The sequence below is a fragment of the Theropithecus gelada genome, chromosome 8 (genome assembly GCF_003255815.1).
Source record: "Theropithecus gelada isolate Dixy chromosome 8, Tgel_1.0, whole genome shotgun sequence".
In the NCBI taxonomy this organism is placed as follows: Eukaryota; Metazoa; Chordata; class Mammalia; order Primates; family Cercopithecidae; genus Theropithecus; species Theropithecus gelada.
Genome location: NC_037676.1, coordinates 18,026,633 through 18,051,786, shown reverse-complemented (window position 1 = coordinate 18,051,786; position 25,154 = coordinate 18,026,633). Strand labels below are relative to the sequence as shown.

Sequence of the window (25,154 nt, the reverse complement as noted above, 5' to 3'; positions counted from 1 at the left end):
GGATACAGAAACGACTATGATGTCATTTTGATTACAAAATTTTGATCATAAGGATGTGTGCTCCTCCCCAGTTTGGGACTTTCTTTCCACAGGGTGGTTCTAAGGTGCACTTGAGTGTGTCCCGCACTGGGATTTTGAGCTTAAGAGGAGATTGGGGTAGCCTTTGATGAAGATCTTGGGCAGGGTACTTAGCTAAAGATCTGTGATGTTTATATAAGGTCACTCCTTTCCACAGTTGTTTATTGAGCACCCTCTAAGCACCTAACGATCTGTTAGGCCCTAGGATGTAGTCAAGGTTTTAAAATAGGATGTAATCCCTACTCTGAGCTGGGAAAATGAGACATTGTAGGCACATGAAGATTAAAACAGGAGCATGACTAGCAAAGTGCCAACCAGGAGTATGGGACAGACTATAAGGACAGATGCCCAGGGCACAGAGGTCAATGGGCACAAGGCATTCAGGAAACAAGAAGACTGGCACAGTGGCAAAGTTGGAGAGGAGTAAGATGTGATTGGAAAGATGAAGATTGGTTTTATTAGCTGCACGTGAGAACTGGTCATTATAAAGCTAGTGCCTGATTAATTACAGCCTTTAAAACTTGGATAAAGACTTTCCCTTTGATTTTTCCAGCAATAGACAACATTTAGGCACTTGGACAGGCAGATGACCTAATGCAAGTGGAACTTGCGAAGTACACAGACCTAGGATCCCTCACTCTTGTACGAGACCCAGAACAGCAGGGCACAAGAAGGGAATGAGTCGATCTTGCCTGGTGTTGATGCCAGGTGGAAACTTTAGAGCAACTGTTTGGAAGGAAGAAATATTCCTCCTTTTTCCTCCTAGTGTTGTTAGTGTGACTTCTAATCTCAAAGGCAACTCACTGCTGGGGTGAGCCTGGTAGGGATAGGAAATAAGAGAAATGAACCCTTGTCTGTAAATACACGTTTTACTTCTTCAGCGCTGGGCACTCCAGATCACTGAACCTCAGGGAACTAGAAATTCCCAGCGATGAGTCAGCAACTATGCTCTTTGCTAGGTTTGTTTAAAATACTCAAAGGAATAGAAATTATTCTGTTGTAAAGACACATGCACCCATATGTTCATTGCAGCACTACTCACAACAACAGAGACATGGAATCAACCTAAATGCCCATCAACAGTAGACTGGATAAAGAAAATGTGGTATATACGTACCATGGCATTGTATGCAGCCATAAAAGAGCATGAGATCATGTCCTTTGCAGGAACCTGGATGGAGCTGGAGACCACCATCCTTATCAAACTAACGCAAGAGCAGAAGACCAAATACTGCATGTTCTCACCAATAAGTGGTAGCTAAATGATGAGAACACATGGACACATAGAGGGGAACAACACACACTGGGGCCTACCTGAGGATGGAGGATGGGAGGAAGGAGAGGACTAGGAAAAATAATAGGTACTAGGCTTAATACTCGGGTGATGACATAATCTGTACAACAAACTCCCAGGGCGGAAGTTTACCTATATAACAAAACCTGCACATGTACCCCTGAACTTCACATAAAAGCAAAATAATAAAATACATGACTTGTTTCCTATTCAGAATTTAAGAACGAAGGCAGCAACTGAAATATGCATTATTGTAGTTATTTATAATTCAAACAAAAGAAAATAAGTTTACCATGTTGAGAACTGTTATTTTAGGGTTCTGTACTCTACAAAGAGGTATCTGTCATCGCATTATTTATATCACACCTGGGTTGTTAATGGAATCCCAGTATACAGGGAAAAGTTCTTTCCTGAAGACAGGCATTAGTGTGATCTACAGAGAGGAATCTTTTTTTTTTTTTTTTTTTTCTTAAGTCAAGAAATACGGCCTTTCCTTCAGGCTCTTGTTAAATTACACAGCTTCTGAAGGTACTTAATGAGGAATCCTAACAGTGTGGGCTTTCTGTGTATCTGCATGAACATCCCTTAATTCTGGGTATTTGCCTGGTGAGAACAGCACTTATTATAACTTTCATGTGGCGTCACAATTCCCCCTAAGCCTCCAATACTGTAGTTAAAACATAATCAGCATATGAAGGAGAATAAGACAGAATTAATGAGGACAATTAAATAGTATCGGGGTTTGATAATAATAATGAAAAGAATAAGCCCAGCTGTGTCACATTATTAACACTGATAAAACCAAAGGCCAGCCTGGACTACTGGTCTCCCAATGGCACTTTGAGAACCTTGGTTCTCACCATGGGTGGAGTCCTTAAGGAATTTTCCCCATGGTCTATCCAGAGCATAGACACTCATACAAAGACAATGGAGTGTGTTTCTTTATAGCTGTGGCCCTTGAGATGTTTTAGTCTGTGCTGGTGACAGCTGTAATGATTCCGGTTTTCTATAAGGGAACAGACAGTGTCATGGACCCAGAAGACAACTTTTCCACAAGTTATATAAATGGTTCCCTGCTCTGAATTGTGTTTTCTCCTATCTCTTTCAAATCTGCTTCATCACATAATAACAACCCATATATCATAATAGCAGTCATTAATAAGACCGTTTAACCTTTGAGATTTTGACTTTGCATTCTGTGTCTATAGGACCATCAAATAAGTCACTCTCCAGACATTGAAGATTTCATCCTGCTTCTCAGTATTTCTTCTGCATGTTGGATGGTGTTTTTCCTGCCATCCAAACATTAGCAACCTAAAATGACATGACAAGATCCCTTTAAGGAAGGTAGTGAATGCAGAGTTCTGGAAAGTTCTTGATTTCAGTGTTGTTTACTTCGTTTCATTTGAATATTGCCCTTCAAGGGATAAATAGCTTCGTTACATTAGGTTTTGGCAACATTAATGATTTCTTATGGAAGTAATTTATAGCAATGGAGCAATTCAGCAGTGGAGAAAGGGGGGCATTATTTTTATCATCACTTAACTCCTAGAATTGCTTTGAAGAGGAGCAATATGTTATTAGCCAAGTAACAGTGTCCCATGACTGCCTGTGAATGATGTTACCTCCATGCAGGAATCACTGGATTATGGAAGCATTGAAATCATACTCCCTCAAGTGATACTTTGCAACCTGGGCTGCACATTAGTCTCTTGGGGAGTCCAGGCCACACCACAGAATAATTAAATCAGAATCTCTGCTGGGAGTCGGACCCAGATATCAGTACTTTTTTTGTGTGAGACAGAGTCTCACTCTGTCACCCAGGCTGGAGTGCAGTAGTGCGATCGCAAGCTCTGCCTCCCAGGTTCACGCCATTCTCCTGACTCAGCCTACTGAGTAGCTGGGACTACAGGCGCCTGCCACCACACCCGGCTAATTTTTTATATTTTTCATAGAGATGGGGATTCACCACATCAGCTAGGATGGTCTCGATCTCCTTACCTCGTGATCTGCCTGCCTCAGCCTCCCAAAGTGCTGGGATTACAGATGTGAGCCACCGCGCCCAGCCCACACATCAGTATTTTTAAAGCTCCCCAAATGATCCCACCGTGTAGCCACAGTTACACACCGCTGTTGAACAGGAACCACCGGAACTAGAGCTAGAATCACCTGACATCTAATAGTTCTCAAGCCTGTGCCTGTTGAGGAGGTGGGACCCCAGGAACTGTGTTACTCTTCATCAAACATTATGAAATGTATTTGACTATCTCTAACTGGCGCATGGCTTTTTTTGCAGTTTGGAGGTGTATGGGAGGAACTGAAGTCTTTCTTCCCCACACTCCAAAATAGTATTCTAGCTGAAATCCATCAAGTGCTTGAAATGTTTTGTGTATTGTTCTAAGTGCTACATATGTATTTCAGTCCTCACAACCACCCTTTGAGGTAGCTATTGTGTTATGATCATGCTTACTTTAGAAGTGAAGACACAGAGGCAAAGAAAGGTTAAGGACCTTGCCCAGAATTACACAGCTGGGGCTCACACCCAGCTCTAGAGCCTGCACTTCCTTTTAATAGGGATATGAAGACCATTTAGTTTTAAGATAATTACTAATATGTTCGAGTTTACGTCTCCCAAATTAACCAATTACATAACCAAGGCACATTTGTATATTAGAGTTTGTGCCAAGAGATTAAATTAAAAATCAGTATCAGTGGGTACTTAACCAGGGGTCTTTGTTTATTTGCTTGATTCTATGGCCAAAGTAAGAGTGTGATATCATCCATTGGAAAAGTTTTCTAGGTTGAATTCATTGTAGCCATGATCCGTTGTGTGGGATTTTGGGATCTCAGCCACCCATTTGTCCATGTGTTTAGCGGACCCAGAACTTTTTTCTGAAGAAAATCTTCATCCTACGCAGGGAACCCCCACTGCCCAGCTCCATGTGAAGACTGAGTGGCCTTATGTTCTGGCACGTGCCGGGAGTGGCATAAGAGGATGTCGGTAACACTGAAAGCGCAGTAACTGATAATGTTGGCATCTGCTCTTAATGGGCAGCGTAGCATATTTACATGCTGTGAATTTGTCAGAGAACATATAGCAAAACTTCTGCCTGCCAATAATGATCAACTACACGTGTTCCAGTTATTGCTGCATTACAAATTATCCTGGAATTTTAGTGGCTTAATATTACCATTTTCGTATGCTGACAGATTCTGCAACTGGGTTAGGAATTCAGAAAGGACACATGGGGATGACTTGTCCCTGCCCCAGCATGCCTGGGACCTCATGGGAAGGCCTCATGGGAAAGTCTTGAGGGGAGTGAGTCAACAGCTGACGTCTAGAATCGTCTGAAGGCTTGCTCACTCACACATCTGGCATCTGGACTGCCATGACATGAGCACCGGGACTGCTGGCAAGAGTGCCCATGTGTAGCCTGTCCATGTGGAATGGCTTTTTCACCATGTGGCACCCTTAGGATAGTTGCACTTCTCACGTAGCAGTCTGGGTTCCAAAACAAAATATTCCAGCAAACAAGGTGGAAGCTATGTGTCCTCACTCTCTTCTCTTAGGTCATGCAGTTATAAGCCCCTGTGATTCAAGAGGAGGGGACATTGCCAAAGAATTTGGGGGTCATGACTCATTTGGAAAAAAAATTGGGGGAGGCTGGATGTGGTGGCTCACACCTGTAACCCCAGCATTTTTGGAGGCAGAGGTGGGTGGATCACCTGAGATGAAGAGTTCGAGACCAGCTTAGCCAACATGGTGAAACCCCACCTCTACTAAAAACACAAAAAATTTGCCGGGCCTGGTGGCAGGCACCTGTAATCCCAGCTACTCGGGACGCCGAGGCAGGAGAATCGCTTGAACCCAGAAGGCTGAGATTGCAGTGAGCCGAGATCGCACCATTGCACTCCAACTTAGGCAACAAGAGTGAAACTCCATCTCAAAAAAAACAATTGGGGGAATACACTCAAAGAGGCTAAGTGTTATCTATTCTTGTAGGCTAAGTTTTAAAAAATGCCTTAACCTATCACCTGAAAAATGTCCATGTTCAGCTGACATCTTATGGAATTGTTTTTATTCTTTAGAGAGGTACACCCTCAGTCATAGGGTATATTAATAAAGTTACTGTAGGAATTTTGCAGGGGCAGTGGCTATCAAAATCCAAAGATTACAGTTGTCTTTCTTCTGTTTCATTGCTTCTTGTGGACACAGCAAGTCGTGTTTCGTTTAGTGTCCGTGTTGTTGTGGCAACGGAGGCTTTGAGAATTGACTTTGCCAACTCTTAGGGTAAGTTAATGGTCAAATGGAATGGAAATTCAAGTCTCTCTTTCTCCCCTGCCAGGCTGCCTCTGTAAGGACATTGCTTGGCTTTGTCATCTGAGCTGTCACTCTATGACTTGCCACAACACAGGAGTTTAGCGTGACCAAAACATAGCTTGGCATTCTAAGCAGATTATTCTATTAAAAAGGATGTTCCTGTTGGGTTGACAAACCTCATCTTCAATATTTAAGTTGTTTGCTCATGTGCTCTTCACCTCAAAGGAAAACACTTTTTACTTTCTTGTTGTGTGTCGTTATCTTCCGTTGGTGATCAGTGGAGGATGTGTCTGTGTTTCCAAGGATGTAGAGGAAAGCATGGCACAAGATTCACGCTTCTGATGGAAAGCTGATCTCTGGGGGCTTTTCTTCAAAACTTTGTGGTGGTTGGAACATATTTTTGTACAGCTTAAGATTCAGATTGTTATAGGTTGTGTTTTAGCTGTAGGGATTGCCGAACATAAAAGCAAACCACCAAACCAAGATCCAAACAAACCCCAAAACCCCTGTGGTTGCAAATGATTAGGCCTCCTTATGTAATTCACAGGCTGTCTTCTCGGCCCTTCAGCTTCAGGTCTTACTGCATTCTCTACCTGGTCTCTCTCCCAGACTTGCTGGGCTTCTGCATTTTTCTGATTGTGCCACATTCTTCCTCCATACTCTAGTGCACTCTGGCCAAGTGCCCTGGAGAATCTTCCTCATCCAACCCCTGTTAAGTGTGCCTGCTCTACAGGTCCTCCTCCTTAACTTCACTTGAGACTCCCCTGTCTGAGTGCCCTTCCCCAAATCTCCCCAGTAGAGTTAGAGGTTTCTCGCAATGCCTCCCAACAGCCCTGAACATGGTGTTATAGCTGTTCATTTCTGTTTCTCTGCTGCAAATTTGAGAACCTTCCAAGGCAAGGTCTATGTTTTTATTCATCTTTGTATACTCTACACTGTTAACAAAAATGGACGGTGCTTTTTTTTTTTCCTTTTTTTTTGAGACAGAGTTTTGCTCTTGTTGCCCAGGCTGGAGGGCAGTGGTGTGATCTAGGCTCACCACAACCTCCACCTCGCAGGTTCAAGCAATTCTCCTGCCTCAGCCTCGCCAGTAGCTGGGATTACAGGTGCATGCCACCACACCTGGCTAATTTTGTACTTATAGTAGACATGGGGTTTTGCCATGTTGATTAGGCTGGTCTTGAACTCCCAACCTCAGGTGATCCACCCGCCTCAGGCCTCCCAAAGTGTTGGGATTACAGGCGTGAGCCACCATGCCCAGCTGGAAGGTGCTTATTGATGGATCTTTGAGTGAATAAGTTATTGGATTGATGGGTCGACAGAAGCATATCTCTCCGTTCATTATCATCTGGGCTTTAGTCACTGCCCATAAAACCCTACAATGATTGCAAGAAATGATATGTTATTCACATTCCACTTAAAACACTGCCTGCTCTATACAAGTCCAAATATAAATAAATAAGTAAATTTTAAAAATACTGCCAATGTTTTAGTTATAGTTTCAAACTTTCTTTATATTGGAAAGTAGATATTCAAAGGGTAGAGGAAGAATTCGGTTTACAAATGTGCTTTTCACATCAATTGTTTTCCTAGGTTGGTGGGAGTATTGGTTTCTTTGCCTTTTGAAGACTTCCGTGGAACCCACAGAGACAACCAGTCCAGGCTTTGTTATAGCACCCGTTTAGTGGGCACTGGTCACATTTTATCTCTCATCAGAAGCTCTGTCGATTGGGACCATTGTTATTATTTATTGTGATGGCTAGTTCTTTTTTACTAAGATTTACTAAAGAGTTACAGTGTACCAGTTTGACATAAATGAATGGTTTCCAAAAGCTAGTCTTCAGACCTCACGTTAATAGGTCTGGTGCCCAAGAACCTGTATTTTCTCAAGCTTACCAGTTTCTACTGGCATAGATGAATACAGGTCAATTCATTCTATTGTAGTAGAATATTGTGACCTATTTTCTAAGCTTATAATTCTTTTCTTGATCTTCAGCTTACTGTGGTTTCTCTGTCATTTAGAATTTCCACAGAAATACGTATATATTTTCCCCAGATATCCAGTGGATTAAACTTTATAGCCTATTTGTAAAGCTAAAATGAATTTTCACCACTAATTCATTAGGTGAGTCATTCCAACAAAACCAGTGCTTTTAAGAGACACTACTTATGACTTTCCTTGAAGCACAAAGCAGTTGATGTTGAGCCTTTGAACAGACACTGTGATCCCATTTTTAAGACGAGGAAGTAGGAACCCTGAGTCATTAAATACCTTATTTAAGGTGGTAGAAAGTCAGTGGTGAAGCCAGGGTTAGGCTGGCAGTCTGTACCATGGGTGTTGGTCAACCACAGAAGCCTGTCTGGAAGAGCCAGGAGACTCTGTTTGTCTGGGAAGGACCCTGTGATAATCATGTTAGTGACTGCGGATAGTGATGTAGGTGTTATATAAGGCAGGGTTTTACAACTGGAACAGATGATTGGGAGGGGAGACGAAAGGTCGTGGTAAGTGACAAAGGGCTTTCAGGTTAATCATTTGAAATTTTCAGTTGATATTATGCATCAGAAATGGGTTTTTCAAGCAATATCAAAAAAAATCCTAGAGTAATCTTGCTAAAACATTACCTTGACCCGAATATTACATATGCTAATTTGTATATCCTGAGGCTTTTTACCAGAATATCAAAAATCTTCACATCTCTGGGTCCACAGTGGCGACTTGAAAAAACTAGCAATTGCCTTCTGCTTTCAAGCATATTTAATGCCAGTAGAGCAAGTGACGTACTTGCTCTGGAGTCCTGACCTGTTTGAGATAATACATTAAATGATTAATGGAACAAAGTGGAATGCATGATAATAATAGTAAGAATAATTATTATTGTTATTGCCGACATCATTGAGTACTTCCTATATACCAGGCATAAATGTTTTACATATTTTTTAATCTTCAAAATAACCCTATGAAGAAGTATTATTTCATATTTTAAATATAAAGAAATTGATATCAATGAATTAATATTATATTATCTTACTCTTCAAAGATGAGTTTTAAGAGTTTTCTGATACGCTTTGGAAAGTTGATAAGCTTTTTGAAGCATCTTTATGTTTTTCTATTCTCAAGTCAGTCTCAAAAAGAAAGGAAGAACAGAAAAGAAAGAAGAGTTAAAACATCCTTTTGATGGCTGAGTTGATTCACCTTGAAAGAGCTTTACTTTGACATTGCTTTCAGATTTGTATTCATATGCCCTTTGGTCTGGGAGCATATCACTTGCAACCTTGAATAGGTTACTTACTTAACTTTTTCAAAATGAGTAAATGGCTTACCTCTTTGAAAGATACTTCAAAATCAAGATAGTATTTGTGAACAAGGTTTGAAAAACGGACGTGAGTCAGGGTTATGGAAATTTCAGTTAGGCTGTACATCCTCTACTTTGATGGTGAGTTGTACATGGGTGAGGTCAATGGTTGGCCAAAGACAATAGCTTGGTCACACATTCCTTGATCTTTGACCTTTTAGTTCCTGCTCATTGCTTCTGCGTATATCTTAGGTTTTCTGCTTTCCCACGACATCCTGGATATACATTCCACTGTGTTTGCAAAGGAAGTCCTACAGCTGTTTGGAAACTTGCCCTAACAATGGCAGCTGTGACTTCCCTTCCTTGGATGTTGTTTGTTCTGGAATTTTTGTAGAGCTCCCTACTATCTTCACCTCTACCCTTGCCGACTGGCCTCTTCAACTCCATTGAGTCCAAGTAGGCATCCTGCAAGTGTAATTTCTAACCGTTGATATCTTAAAGTAAGATGATGGGAAGAGATGGATCTGCCATTTCTTCATTAGAAACCAGCAGTTATTCAACAATAGGAAGTGAAGGTGAAAAAGAAATCTGTGGAGTGTTTTCGAGCAGCCTGTTGTCTGAGTCCAGCCAACTCCAGAGACAGCACTGAGGGAGAAAAGTGCAGAGGCCCAATTTCCAGGACAGCCTCATTCTGGGGCTGTTGATCACCTGGAGCGGGTTAGACTTAAACATCCTCAGAGTCTGTTTCTTCCCCGTCTCTTCTGTTGAGTTTTTTCACTTTAGCCTTGCTGTTGTTTACCCTCAGTGCGTCTAAGCTTTCACTCTTTCCTGTCCTTATACTGTACCTTTCCTTAGGCTTCTCTGCTCCTCTCTCAACCTGGACCCCATAATGTAACCCCTCTGTTACCAGTGGAAGAGATCCCAGTTACCCCGAATTACCCGTGGCGAACCCCTACAGGTCCACAGCAACTTCAGTCCTTGTCGCCTCAGACAAAAGAATTCGACTGAGGGGCGTAAAGCAGAAAAAGAGACTGAGGACAGTTTTAGAACAGGAATGGAAGTTTATTTTAAAAAGCTTTAGAACAGGAACAAAAGGAAAATTCACTTGAAAGAGACCCAAGTGGGCACCTGAGGGTCCAAGAGAGAAAACAGAGCAAAAGAAGACAGGAATGGGAAAAAAAAAAAAGAGGAGGCAGGGAGATCTTTAAACTTGATCCTGGGACTTTATAGGCTCCCCTCTTCCCCATGATTCTCCCTTCACGGTAGGCTTTCCGCATACGCAGTGTTCTCCCTTTGGCATTGAGCATGCGCAGAGTGTTTAGTGAGTTATACGCATGCCCGTTGGAGGCTTTCTTCCCTTTTCTGGTGGAGGGTGCCCCAAGATCATATGTCACCTTTTTTTTTTCTTTCCCTCTCTCTCCTCTGTCTCTCCTTTTGTTTTGTTTTGAGACAGAGTCTCGCTCTCTTGCACAGGCTGGAGTGCAGTGGGGCAATCTTGGCTCACTGCAACCTCTGCCCCCAAGGTTCAAGCGACTCTCGTGCCTCAGCCTCCCAAGTAACTGGGATTATAGGCGCCCACCACCACGCCCAGCTAGTTTTTGTATTTTTAATAGAAACAGGGTTTCGCCATGTTGGCCAGGCTAGTGTGGTACCCGTGACCTCAGGTGATCCGCCCGCCTTGGCCTCCGAAAGTGTTGGGATTACAGGCGTGAGCCACCGCGTCCAGCGCATTTTTGTCTCTTAACACACGTTCCCAGGACTTTGCTTCTCCTTAGGGCGTGCATTCAGTTAGCATTTTGCTGTTAACAGGTGTGGAACATCAGGAAGTGGCCTCTCTGTGGCGCTGCCAAATTTTCGTTTTTAGAGAGGCAATGAGATAATTGTCGAAACATCCCCTTACATTTCTAGGGGAGAGCCCTCTCCTGCCCCGCTCATACCTGGCTACCTGTAACACTTCCGCCACTTGCTTCCCAGTGCCTGCCTTCCTTGCCCTCACACCTGTCATGCAGAGGCCAGTCACAGCTCAGTGAGTCGCCGTCTTGTTTCCTGTGTTGCTCATGCTGCTGGAGAGAAGTCACTGAATGCGCGTGCTGATGTCAGTGCAAATTCATGCTCTCTCGTCCCGCTGCACGCACCTCTGCATTGTTTCCCATATCCTTACTCGTCTCCGTGCTCCACTGTCCCATCGCAGCCTCCAGCACTCCTCATAAACCCATTATTCTCCTTTTAATTACCTCATTCTGTCTCACCAACTTAGTGCCATGAGCTCCTGTGGTTCCTTGCCCCAAGTTTTCTCTATTTGTATCCCTAGCCTTCTGCTCCATCCCCATTTGGGGAACTAGGTAACCCGTCCTTGTCTGATACCAAGTACTTTGCCGGGTTGTAGATCTCATCTGCCTCTCACCTTCTCACTCCATCCCTGCATCTGTATTATCCATTTCTATTTGTTCTTTCTTATCAGTATATGAAGGAAGTATGTTGCTCTTTCCAATATTTTTTTAAAACACTCTGTCAACTCGGTATTTCCTCTGATTTCTACCCTATTGCATTTATTCCCTTTTTAGCCAAGCACCTTCCCTTTCTTCTTCTCTCCCTCCCTTTCTTCTTCTGTGCAGCAAATATTCATTAGGGTTGCAGACACCACGTTCTGGTTTCACAGAGCGTACCTTCCCATGGCAGGAACAGTAACGCATAGGTAAGCAATAAACACATTCAGGTAATGTGCGATGAAAAATCCAGAACGGGGTAACACAGAGTGTCTGTGGGATGGTGGGGGCCTTCAGAGACTGAGACTAGGTAAAGCTTCATTGAGGGGGTGGCTTCAGGGCAGATACCTACATGGTAGGAAGGATGTAGCCATGCCAGACCTGGGGAAGTGCCCCAGGCAGAGGAGAAAAAACAGGCAGAGGTTCTGAGGTAGGAATAAACTTGACATTTTCAAGGAAACTAAGGAAAAACACTCAACTCACTGCTGCCCTTCATCCCTTATCATTTTTCAAATCTATCCCAGGCTGTCTTACACCCCTGAAACTGTTACTGATAAGACTACCTGTGGATGGTCTCCTCCTTGCCCCATCCAGTGGGCTATTTCTTTTTCTTTTTCTTTTTCTTTTTCTTTTTTTTTTTTTTTTGAGGCAAGGTATTGCTCTGTCACCCAGGCTGCAGTGCAGTGGTGCACACATAGCTTACTGCAGCCTCAATCTCCTGGGCTCAAGGGATCCTTGTGTCTGTGCTGCCTAAGTAGCTGGAACTACAGGTGCACAATACCATGCCCTGCTAATTTTTACACTTTTTTCTAGACACAAGTTCTTGCTGTGTTTCCCAGACTGGTCTCTGATGTTGCTGTCTTCTGCCCCTCTGAGTACTTCTGTCATTGGGACTTTTCAGTGACCCTTGCAGGACCATGCACTGTGCACCTGAAGGTTTGGCATATCCTGGGCCTGCATCCTGAGCTTGTTCTTCTTAATCTACAGATTCTTCTTGGCTGACCTGACCCACATCCACAGCTACAACTTACATGGCAGGGATGTCTAAATCTGTATGTCTACAAAAGGCTTACCTGCCAAGCTTCAATCCTACTCATATACCTCTTCAAATCGGCACATCCAAAGCTTAGCTGATAATCCCTGTCTCACCTGTAACTCGAGTCAGCCTCCTTTTGTCCCTCTCCCTCACCTGCCATGACATTTTCTAGTGACATTCTCAAGCTCTTTTCCACCTCCACTGCCACCATCTTAGTTCAGGCTCTTGTCATTTCCTGCTAAACCATCGTGGTTCTTTCCTCGTTGTTCTCTGATCTCGTTCACTGTCATCATCCACCCGTGCCCCACACTGCTCTAAGGTGAAAGTCCTAAAAGATCTCATCTCTCCCGTGCTAAAACACTGACTCGGCTCCTCTTTGCTCTAGGACAGGTTGCACCTGTGAAGGAGACTTAGGGGATCCACATGATGTGACCCCTCATCCCACTGTGCTTCTGCCTTTCCAGCGTTCTCCCACCTTCCATTCTTGTCTGCCTGTTGCACTCCAGCCTTGCCGAACTGCCTCAAGGTGGCCAAACATAACAAGCTGGTTTTTGTTATCTTTGCTTCCACGATTATCTTTCCTTAGAAGGCCCTCTCTGATGTTGTTGTCTTGGCCAACACATGCTCAGTCTTCAGTTCTGGTAAAAACATCTGCTATCAGACTGTCCAGACCCTCCAGCAGGTGGAGACGCCTTCCTTTTTTTCCCTTACACCATGGGCAGACTCTGTTAAGCAATTACCATCTTGATGCCTGTTTTGTTTACCTGTCTTTCTCTCTAGAATGTGAATCCTGAAAACACAGTGATTTTATCATGTTCATCTCTTTTATTTTTATTTTATGAGACAGGGTTTCACTCTGTTGCTGAGGCTGGAGTGCAGCAGCATGATGGCAGCTCACTGCAGCCTCCAACTCCTGGGTTTAAGTGATCCTCCTAACTCAGCCTCCTGAGTATCTGGGACTACAGGGGCATACCACCACACCTGGCTAAGTTTTAGTATTTTTTGTGGAGTCGGGATTTCACCATGTTGCCCAGGCTGGTCTCGAACTCCTGGGCTCAAGTGATCCGCCTGCCTCGGCCTCCCAAAGTTCTGGGATTGCAGGCAAGAGCCACCCTGCCTGGACCATGTTTATATCTCTAATATAGAATACAATCCATCCTTAATATTAGCCATAAGAAAAAATTAATAAAAATAAAACTAACCATGTCATTTGCATTTGAACTCCGTGAGGCTGGCAGGCCACCTGTCGAGGAGCCCAACCCACTTCAGTGCTGGAATCCTAACCTGCCTTAATTTTCTACTCATTATCGAATGCCTGGTGGCCTTCATGAGGTGAGAAATACATTGCAGTTCTCTGCAAGGGAAGAAGGACTCTGAAAAGAAAGTCAACTGCTAGTACCAGCCATGCGAGGTGGCTCATGCCTGTAATCCCAGCACTTTGGGAGGGCGAGGCGGGTGGGTCACGAGGTCAGGAGGTCGAGATCACCCTGGCAAACACGGTGAAACCCCATCTCTACTAAAAAAATACAAAAAATTAGCTGGGCATGGTGTTGGGCGCCTGTAGTCCCAGCTGCTCAGGAGGCTGAGGCAGGAGAATGGTGTGAACCTGGGAGTCGGAGCTTGCAGTGAGTTGAGATTGCGCCACTGCACTCCAGTCTGAGTCAGGAGTGGTGCCTCGCTCCAGGAGTGGAGTGAGACTCTGTCTCAAAAAAAAAAAAAAAAAAAGTCAACTGCTAGTACCAATGATGAAATAAGAAGGCACTCTAAGTGAGTGAGTTCTTAGACATTTCTGATGGATTAGGAACCAGATAGTGGATTTGTCTGCCTGCATCTATGACATGAACAAATACGCAAAAATGCAGTATAGAGGAACAAGAAAAGGTGATGTATGAATTTTTTCAGCCAGTCCAACAGTCACTGCATCTATTTCTTATCAAGTGAAAGAAACTTTCAGTGGCAGTTGAAATAGAAATAAAACCAGTGAGGACAAGTCCAGAGCCACTGAACATAGGTGAACTGTGATGCAGGGGAAAGTAGGGACATTTCTGTTGCCCCACAGATGAAGACAGCCTCCAAGTAGATAATTTTTATTGCACTTCGTGGGGTGAGTGATTTGCTTTCTAGCATCTGAGCATAGGATTTATAGCAGTCTTAGGACATCTCTTCCACAAATGTCATAAGTTTACTACTTCACCTGTAAAAACAGAGCTGGCAGGTGATGGCACTGTAATAGTGTCTCATTTATCTCATGTGGTCTGGGAATGCAATATGCCATGTGAGCAGAATTTTCTAGGTAAGTGAGACAACAAAATATTTTTTAAAAAATACTATTTCAGAGTAAAATCTTAAGCATTTACCTGTTCCTTTTTTGAATAGAGTAAGCAGAGTATGTGTTTACGGTACAACAGTGTAAAGAGATCTGTGCTATTACAGGGATGTCTTCAAAGGCAATTTACATGGGTGAAGTGTTTTTTCTTTATATTAAATCATCATCGCTTCTCAACCTTTTGGCTAAGATGAAGTAGATTAAGTGATTTCAGATATTGATAATTAAAAGAAAGTAGTATTTTGCCCTCTCCCTTCTGTCAGGATGTTGCTTGACACTATTTACCATTCTCAGCACTTCTGCCTGTTACAGGGTTTCTTTTCCCAAATAGTCTTTGTTTTCTTGTTGACTATATATATTTTTTCCATTAAAAATCCCTCCTTTCAAAATTTACCCTTTTCAGTGTGCTGGAGATTGGAACTTCAGATGGCTGTTACTTACCAAATGTCAGAATTCTATGGTAAGGTTAAAGGAAATCTATAAGAGGAGGTGTCAGGGTTGTCTCTGGGTACAGTGAGTTTTGCTACAGACTTTACCTTGTTTATTCTGACTTCTTGGATGCTCTTTTCATGATCTGGATTCTTTTCTATGTGCTGAGTTATCTTTTTTTGCATATGAAAAGTGACTCCAGGGAGTAAATCCTTCAGTGGAGGTTTATTCCAGGCTTTCATTAACCAGTTAGGCTAACACAAGCGAATCACATCTTCTCTGGGGCTCATTTTGCTCATCTGTGAAATGGTAAGCCTAGACAGGCGGATGCCCAAGATGTTTTCATGTGGTCGGGTGCCAAAACAATAGTTTAGGAAGAGAGTTTAAAGCTCTAAGACAGAAGTGCCTGAAGAAGAGAGTTGGCTTTGCATTGAGAATGTCCTGGGAATCTACCCAGAGCAGAAGGATCAGATTTAAAAGGAGAAGGTGGATGCATAGACTTGTGCAGGGGCTGTGTCTGTGAGAAACTGGTAGACTTTTTCAGAGGACAGCAGTTATGGTGGTCGATACATTTAACATTCATCATTTAAACCATTTTTTAGTGGACAGTTCAGTGGCATTAAGTACATTCACATTGTTGCGCATCCATCACCACCATCCATCTTCAGAGTACTTTCATCTTCTCAGGCAGAAACTCTGTACCCGTTAGACCCTAACTCCCTAGTCCCTACTTCCCCAGCCCCTGGCAACCTCTATTCTGCACTGTGTCTGAACTTTACTACTCTAAGCACCTCCTATCAGCGGGATCTTACAGTATCTGTCCTTTTGTGCCTGGCTTATTTCACTTAGCATAATGTCTGCAAGATTCGTCCATGTTTTAGCATGTATGAGAATGTACATCCTTTTTAAGGCAGCTGGTACTCCATTGTATGGATGGACCACATTTTATTTATCCATTTATCTGTTGATGGGGGTGTGAGTTGTTGTTATCTTTTGGCTTTTGTGAATAATGGTGCTCTGATCATGAGTGCCTAAGTATCTTTTAGGACCCCTGTTTTTAATTCTTTGGGATATAGACCTAGATATATATGGAATTGCTGATCCATATGGTATCTCTATGTTTAACTTTTTGAGGGAGTGCCAAACTGTGTTCCACAGTGGCCACACCATGTTGCTTCCCACCAGTAGTGCACAGGATTCCAGTTTCTCCAACTGGAGAAAGTTGTCAGCCTAACGTTTTTGGCACCAGGGACCAGTTTGGTGCAAGACAATTCCACAACAAGGGGGAAGGTAGTGGTTTTGGGATGAAATTGTTCCACCTCAGATCATCAGGCATTATTTCAGTTCTCATAAGGAGCACACACCCTACATCCTTTGCATGTGCGGTTCACCGTGGGGTGGTGAGAATGTAATTCTGACAGAAGGCAGAGCTCAGGCAGTCGTGCCTACTTACCCGCTGCTCCCCTTCTGTGCAGCACGGTTCCGAACAGGCCACGGACTGGTACCGTTCCGGGGCTTGGGGACCCCTGGAATCAGTAGTTTCATGTGCTCAATATAAACCACCTTGATTGGTGCCCAGATTTTACAAAAGGCAGGAAGAAGACATGCAACTGGTACAGTAGGCGGGGGCCTGAGTATGGAGCGTCCTGAAGGTCGGGCTGTGGTGTTGGTACTTTATTCTGTGGTATGGGACGCTGACGAGAACTTTGAGCTCGGGAGATTGGGGTTTGAGTGGTGCTGTGGACACATAAGGGCCAAAGGATATATGTGTGGGACCAACTGGGCCCCAGAGGCCAGGATATGGGTTGGCAGATGCTTGTCATTATCCAGCTGGGAGACCAAGGCTCCATGTAGGAAGGTAGGGAAGGCAGGGATGAATGTGGAGACTGAGAATGAATGTGGGTGAAGGGGACTCTTGAGAATGAATGTAATGTTTTGCAGGCAGGAAGTTTGAAGAGAAATTCTGCGTAGGCTCGGTAGTGTGACATCTGTCACAACCCACGTACACGCATGTCAGTGGGGGCGGGGAATGTGAGAGTCAGGAGTGGTGCCTTTCTTGTCCCTTGTGAAGGTCCTCAGTTGAAGACAGGGTACAGAGAGGTGTCTGCACCCGGTTAGCTCCTGGCCTGCTGAAGGAGTAGACATTTGCATGAATAGACTACAGATCTCTGTCTTGCATACCTGGAGACGTCCCTGCCTAGTTGGGGGTCTTAGATCCTGGCCCGTTGAGTAGGAAAAGACTAGCATCAGGATGCTTGCACAAGGAGTAATTACACCAAACTCAAAGAAAGCTTAGCATTTATGGAAGAGAGGAAGGACACAGAGGTGCCAGGTAGGGTGTTTAAACAAAGATCTAAGCTAGCTCCAGAGTCCAGATTTTGATCTTTAATTTGCATAGTGTATGAAATGATGCTGTTCTACACAAGATGACAAGGAAGGTGTTTGTGGGGCTACTTTGCTTTGTGCTTGCCATTTGCATGTGTCAGCTTACTGACTGAAAAACCATTCCTGCCTTGGAATACTTAGCCTTCTCCACCCCACCTCCGCGCCAAGTTCTCTCCGTTCCTTTGTGTTTCCACCAATAAAGAGTTCCAGGAGGCAAAAGGAATTTTTCAGGTGTTGTCCTTCGTGTTTAAAGAAGACCAACTGAATGCTGCTCGCTCTATGCAGGGATGGGAATGTGTGCCTGTGGACATGGTGGGTAGATGGCTGGGTATGGTTTTTGGTGGACTTAGGTTGCAGGAGAGTTTTAAATAATATATTTAAAATAGATGAAATTGTACTATTCACAATAGCGAAGCCATAGAATCAACCTAGATGCCCATCAGCTGCGGACTGGATAAAGCAAATGTGATACGTATATACTATGGAATACTACACAGCCATAAAAAAAGAATGAAATCATGTCCTTTGAAGTAACAGGAATGCAGCTGGAGGCCATTATCCTAAGTGAATGCAGAAACTGGAAACCAAATAACGCATGTTCTCACTTATAAGTGGGAGGTAAATATTGAGTACACATGGGCACTATGAAGGGAACAGTAGACACTGGGGCCTACTTCAGGGTGGAGAGTGGGAGGAGGGCAAGGATTGGAAAACCACCTATTGGGTACTATGCTGTTTACCTGGGTGACAAAATTATCTGTACACTAAACCCCTGCAACATGCAGTTTACTTGTGTAACCTACACATGTTCCTTCGGAACCTAAAAGTTGAAAAAAAAAAAGATGAAATTAAGGGATCCCAAATCAGATTGATAAGATATAATTAAAATAATTACCAGAGTATAGAGAACCCAGCTAAAAAATGGATATAATGACTGCTGCAAGGCATGGTATGCGAAAGATAGAAAGCGGCATAAATTATGGTGTATGGGGTGAGCTTGGGTGCTGTGACCTTCCTGATGGGCAGTGTGCCATACCTGGAACCAGTGACCATGGCTGGTGATCTCTGTCATCCTGGGCTGATGATGCAGGCACCACCAAGGCAGCTGGCATTCTCTATTCGTAGGAGTTGTTATAAATAAGAATTACTGCATTCTCTAGGTTCTTCATAAATAGATGTCCATCTCTTGAGACAGGTTTAGGTGTATTGCTATCTGTATTTTCAACTCTGTGGATTTAGGTTTTTAAAAGTTAATGATTCTTAGCTTGCCTCTGAGAAAATGACTTTACTGGGAAAAAAAAAATCATTCCTCAGCCTGCATACATTTTTATTTGTATGTTAAACCGTCAGCTGCATTTTCTGTGTTTATGACTGTGTGGAGAAGTTACGCTGCTGACACGAATAACAGAAACTTGACGAGACACAGCCACCCACACCGGGAGGCCTGTTTCAGCTGTGCGCATATGGCCTCTGTGGCGAATATGGCTCCTGTGCAGATAGGCCCTCTGTGGTGAATGTGGATGCTGTGCAGATACGCCGCCTATGACAAATGTGGCTGCTGTGCAGGTACTATCTGTGGCAAATGTGGCTGCTGTGCAGGTACTATCTGTGGCAAATGTGGCTGCTGTGTAGATACGCCGTCCGTGGTGAATGTGGCTGCTGTGCAGATACGTCATCTGTGGCAAATGTGGCTGCTGTGCAGATACGTCGTCCGTGGTGAATGTGGCTGCTGTGTAGATAGGCCTTCCATGGTGAATGTGGGTGCTGTGTGGATATGCCCTCCGTGGCAAATTTGGGTGCTGTGCAGATACGCTGTCTATGGTGAATGTGGCTGCTGTGTAGATACGCTGTCCGTGATGAATGTGGCTGCTGTGTGGATACACCCTCCATGGTGAATGTGGCTGCTGTGCTGATACGCCCTCCATGGTGAATGTGGCTGCTGTGTGGGTACGCCCTCCATGGTGAATGTGGCTGCTGTGTGGGTACGCCCTCCATGGTGAATGTGGGTGCTGTGCGAATACGCCCTCCACGGTGAATGTGGCTGCTTTGTGGATACGCCCTCCATGGTGAATGTGACTGTTGTGTGGATATGCCCTCCATGGTGAATGTGGCTGCTATGCGGAAACGCCCTCCATGGTGAATGTGGCTGCTGTGTGGATACGCCCTCCATGGTGAATGTGGGTGCTGTGCTGATACGCCCTCCATGGTGAATGTGACTGCTGTGCGGATAAGCCCCCCATGGTGAATGTGACTGCTGTGTGGATAAGCCCTCCATGGTGAAAGTGGCTGCTTTCAGACTCAGCCCCACCTCATTTGGGCCCTGGGAGCTGGTTCACCTTGTGATCCCCGACAGCATCAGAGCTGGGAAAAGTGCCTGTTGCCTCAGTAAGTACTACATTCCTGAAGGAATGAACAGACTTTGAAGGGAAACATTTAACGTTTTCAAATAAGTCCTTTGAGCTTCCTAAGAAATGAACCTTCTTTTCTTCCATGGCTTTCCCCTCTGGGTCTTTGAAATCCTTTCCATCGTGAGCTCAGCAAAACTCTCAGCTTCCCAGACTTTGAGGGCAGTCAAGCAGGATACTCTTTTACTCAACGCATTGGTGAAGGCTTCCAAAGGGAACTTAGTCCTTGTAATTCCTCTGTGTCTGGGCCTTTAAATAGCTGTGTTCACTGCTGGGGAACTGTGCGTTTGGGTTTTCAGGTGGGGCTGTGAGGACAGCAGGGAGACACAAGACTACCTTGAAAACTCACAGGACCACACTCCTCTCTGTGGCACCTCAAAGAAATCCAGTCTTTGAACACAATCAAAGGGGCTGTAAAACCAGTGCTGTAGGATGAAAAGCTCCTAGAAGGCAAAGAACAGAGAAGAGAACTTGGCAACATTTGCGAGGAAGACATGTAGTTCCCACAAAAGAAAAGAAGAGGTAGAGTGAGGAAGAAAAAAGGAGTGGTTTGTGAGAGACCTTGAGAAGCTGTAACTGACTCTAGGCAGGAGATAAATCTATTTATGTACCTTCCAAACTGTATTCCATTGCCGTGTCACTGGAAGTGAAACTCCAGTGTCACTTGTCAGGTTTCTCCCTGGAGATTTATTTCTGTAGCCAGTGACTGGTAGGTGCATTCTCAGTTTACTGTGGGGATTAAGGAGACATGAATAGAATCCATGGTACCTACGTTCCCCCTCATCTTGGGGGATACAGTCCAAGACCCCCAGCGGATGCCCAGAAGCACAGAGAGTCCTGAACCCTAGCTATAGTATGTTTTTCCCCCATACGTACATACCTAGGATAATGTTTAATTTATAAATTACGCCCCTGGAAAGAGATTAACAACAATAACCAATAACAAAAGAGAATAATTATAACAATATCTGGTAATAAAAAGTATGTAAACATGGTCTCTTTCTCTCTCTCTGTGTGTGTCTCCCTGATTCTCTTTCACTCTCAAAATGCATTGTACTTCAGGTAACTGAAATGGCAGAAAGTGAAACTAGAAAAAGGGGACTACTGTATAACCCAAAAGCTTTTCTGATTTGTTGAATTTTACCTTTGTTATGTGTGCGTGTGTGTGTGTGTGTATGTTTCCTGACTGTAGAGAAAATACTCTTAATACCAGAGATATTGGAAGGAAATGGATCTTTAAGCATCAGGGAAATCATCTGATCCTTAGATTGGGAAATTCTATCACCTAGACCCTAGGGAGGCTTGTTCTGAGAGGGGAGTTGAGATGCTGGTTCATATCTTCCACCTGACAAGCGACACTCTGTGGAGTTTCAGCAACAATAACATGGGATGGGACAAAGTTTGAAAGATCCACAGACTTCTCTCCTGCTTCTCTACCTTCTCAGAGAAAGGGGAGTTGTGAGGATAGCTAACATTTATTGAGGGTTTATTGCATGCCGTGTACTGTTCTAACCTCTTTCACATTTGAAAACATGAGCTCCTCACAGTAACCTGTGGGGAAAATGAGGTACAGGAGCATGAAGTAATTTTTCAAAGCAAACCTCTGGGGCCAGGATTTGAACCCAGGCAGTTTGACTTGATAGTATGTGCTCTGATTCCCTGAGCCATGCTGCTGAGAGATAGGAAGGAAGATGTGAAACTAAATATGATGTATTCATACCACTGTATTGAATACTTTATGTGTTGTCTATTTTAATGCTTCTAGAAGCTTCCAGAGGGCCCCACAACCCATGTGACCAGCCCTGAGCCCAGGTGTCCCAAAGAGTTCACTATGGTCAGTTCGTCTGAAATGGACATAATTTCTTTCCTTTTTTTTTTTGAGACAGAGTCTCGCTCTATTGCCCATGCTGGAGTGAAGTGCTACAATCTTGGCTCACTCCAACCTCTGCCTCCTGAGTTCAAGCAATTCTTCTGCCTCAGCCTCCTGAGTAGCCAGGATTACAGGCATGCAACATGACACTCTACTAACTTATATATTTTTAGTAGAGATGAGGTTTCACCATATTGACCAGGCTGTTCTCAGACTCCTGACCTCAGTTGATATGCCCACCTCAGCCTCTCAAAGTACTGGGATTATAGGCATGAGCCACTGTGCCCAGGCTGAAAAGGCTTAATTTCTAAGAGATAATTTAAATGCTCATTTTTAAAATTAAATATAATTATTTTAATATTCTTGAAATCGTATTGCAGAAAATTTGGATACTAGAAGAAAAGAAAAAACAAATAATCCCGCTCTGTATCATAGTCAGTCTTATTTTGGCCTATTTCCTAAAAATCCTTTTACAAATGCCTCCGTATCCTACGAATACAGTTTGTATCCAGCATTTCAAGCTTTTTCCCATGGTTTTATGCAATCTTCATAACTGTGATTTTTAAATTCATGGTATTTTGACTTCTTTTGCTATTTTTTAATTGGGAGCATTTTGAATTTTTGAATAATTGTTGGAGAGATTTCATCTTAAACACTTTTTAAAGGGATTCTGTGCTAGATCTCGGTTAAAAAACACTCAGCAGCCAAGGTTAATTTTTAGAACGATCTTTCCTTGTTTTTCTCTTAACAGGGATCTACCGAACAGAAAGGGACAAAGGGACATTGTACGAGCTCACCTTCAAAGGGGACCACAAACACGAATTCAAACGGCTCGTCTTGTTTCGACCATTTGGCCCCATCATGAAAGTAAAAAAAGAAAAGCTCAACATGGCCAACACGCTTATCAATGTTATCGTGCCTCTAGCAAAAAGGGTGGACAAGTTCCGGCAGTTCATGCAGAATTTCAGGTTGGTTTGTTTGCACGTGTTTATCTTCCTCCGCATGGTGTGTGTTAGAACAGTGGTATCACTTCCCGTCATCTCTTTCATTTCCCCTGCTGAGTACAAAGCCTCCTTTCTCTTCTTCAGCTCTATTTTCCCCACATAAAGTTTATCGTTTGTATTTGCCTTTCCCTAGAGCAATTAGAAAACTGCCTTACGAGCATATTGACCTTCAGAAATGAAAAGCAGGAAGGGCTGGGTTTTCGCCAGGATCTACAAAAATGACCGAATGCCTGTTATGTTCATTCTGACTTGCGGATGGGCTCGGGTTTGGGGATAGCAGGAACTAAGACTCACAGGCAAGTGAGCAACCTTGAGGCTTGAGGACCAGAGAGGAGGTGGCAGTGGCAGAGCCCACGTTAACAGTGGGCGAGTACTGGAAGCTATTCTTGATCGGCTCTAGGCTACCTTCACCTGCTGTCCTGTTCTAGTGGTGGCTGCAATGCATTGGATCCAAATCAGTCTTTTATTCTAACCTGCATCATCTTAGACTTAAATGTAGAATTATACCAAGAAGGTTTCAAGCCCACATTTTTGTAGCTACTCAATGAAAGTAAGTGGGGTTTCATTTTTCAGGCATGCTGATGAAGTTTTTACATGTGTGCCTTTAAGCCCTTGATTGTGCGGTGCTGGATCTTAGAAGCTGTGATGGCTCAGATGCACATATTGGCTGAGGATAACCAGCTAAGTTATTTCGCCAGCTTGTTTTAAACATAGAAAATCCTACTGTCTAATTATAAATCTTGAAAGATCAAGCTGATTTTTTATTTCTTTTTTGAGACAGAGTCTTACTCTCACCCAGGCTGGAGTGCAGTGGCACGAACTCTGCTCACTTCAACCTCCGCTTCCCAGGTTCAGGCGATTCTCCTGCCTCAGCTTCCCAAGTAGCTGGGATTTCAGGTGCCCATTACCATGCCCGGCTAATTTTTGCATTTTTAGTAGAGACGGGGTTTCGCCATTTTGGCCAGGCTGGTCTTGAACTCCTGGTCTCAAGTGATCCGCCCACCTTGGCCTCTCAAAATGCTGGGATTACAGGCGCGAGCCACCGTACCCAGGCTTGATTTTTAATCTTTGTAAATTTACATTATTAAAAGGCGTAATGTTCAGTATAAGGGTGTGGTTGATACCTTTCAAAATTCTGGTTCGTGAGCATACCCTATTTTAATTTAAAGGGTAACTCACTTATAGCTAAGTTTTTTGAAGATCAGAATCAAATAGTCTTGGAAGAGACTTTTGAGGTCATCTGGTCTAATCTTCCCTTAATTCAGACTCTGTCTCTGACATAGGGTTCTCTAGGCAATGCGTGTGTGCACCAGGAAGCTGCCCACATTGCTAGTCAAGCTGCTGCTTTGTTGACCATCTCTGGATGGAAAGTTCTTTATTGTTTGTATCTGAAGTCAGCTTCCATGTCTCTACTGCCTGATGGGTCTAGTTCTAGCCTCTGGAGGATTGAACAAGTCTGTTTCTTTTTAAACATCGTAAGCTTTCAAGTATTTTTGAAGGTGGTCATCACAACTCCCCTGGTCTCATCTTTCCAAGGTATAGCAGTTCTCAATTCCCTTAGCTTTTTCATATTCCTTAGTTTGTGAACTTTTTTTATTAGCTGGAACCTGCCTTTAGCCATGATGTAATCCAAGGTAGGGTGGGCTCGTTGATTAATCTTTTCCCAGTTTGTGGAATACTCCTTTGTGCATGATCACGTAATTGTTTGCAGTGTTCCTCTCGCTCCAGTCCTGAAGTGAGTGTTTTTATAGTTTTGGCTTCTTTCGAACCTACTTTTCGTGTTTTTGCTCTCTTTCTCCGTAGGCCTTCCCTTTGGAATGGCACAGTGCCACTGGTTGATTAAACATTACATCTCCAGAATAACTGAACCTGCAGCGTTCTGAATGCAGTTGTGGAACCTGAATGTGGTTTGCATTAGGCATTAAGTGAAATCATTACTGTCAGCAGCTAGAATGCCCATTTCTAGGACTAGGTTGTAGCAAGTTCCTTTGGCGAAGAAGCTGCCTATGTCTTACTGGGTTCAGGGTCCTGAGCTTTGATTGTCTGAGTCCTTGGACACGTTAGGCTTGCCGAGGTGGTGCTTACACTAAGGAAGTATCTGCTCGGTGAAAGGACAAGTCCTCCCTGTAGAACTCCTGGGGCCTGAAATAGCAGGATTCTCTTGGGCATATATGAACAACTATTTCCTTAGTGTTATGAGAATTTTAAGGAATTAACAATAGGAAAA

At 43.7% G+C, this 25,154-nt stretch overlaps 1 protein-coding gene across 19 annotated transcripts in view; it reads left to right on the top strand.

The window, feature by feature from the left end:
- CSGALNACT1 (chondroitin sulfate N-acetylgalactosaminyltransferase 1) overlaps window positions 1-25,154 on the top strand; it is a 360,064-nt gene that overhangs the window by 285,805 nt on the left and 49,105 nt on the right. For all 19 annotated transcript variants that reach the window (XR_003120809.1, XM_025394203.1, XM_025394219.1 and 16 more), the window contains one exon: window positions 22,675-22,891. Coding sequence is in view for 18 of the 19 variants with exons in the window: in XM_025394203.1 (XP_025249988.1) it covers window positions 22,675-22,891 (217 nt within the window). In the remaining variant the exon portion in view is untranslated. The remainder of the gene's footprint in view (window positions 1-22,674; window positions 22,892-25,154) is intronic.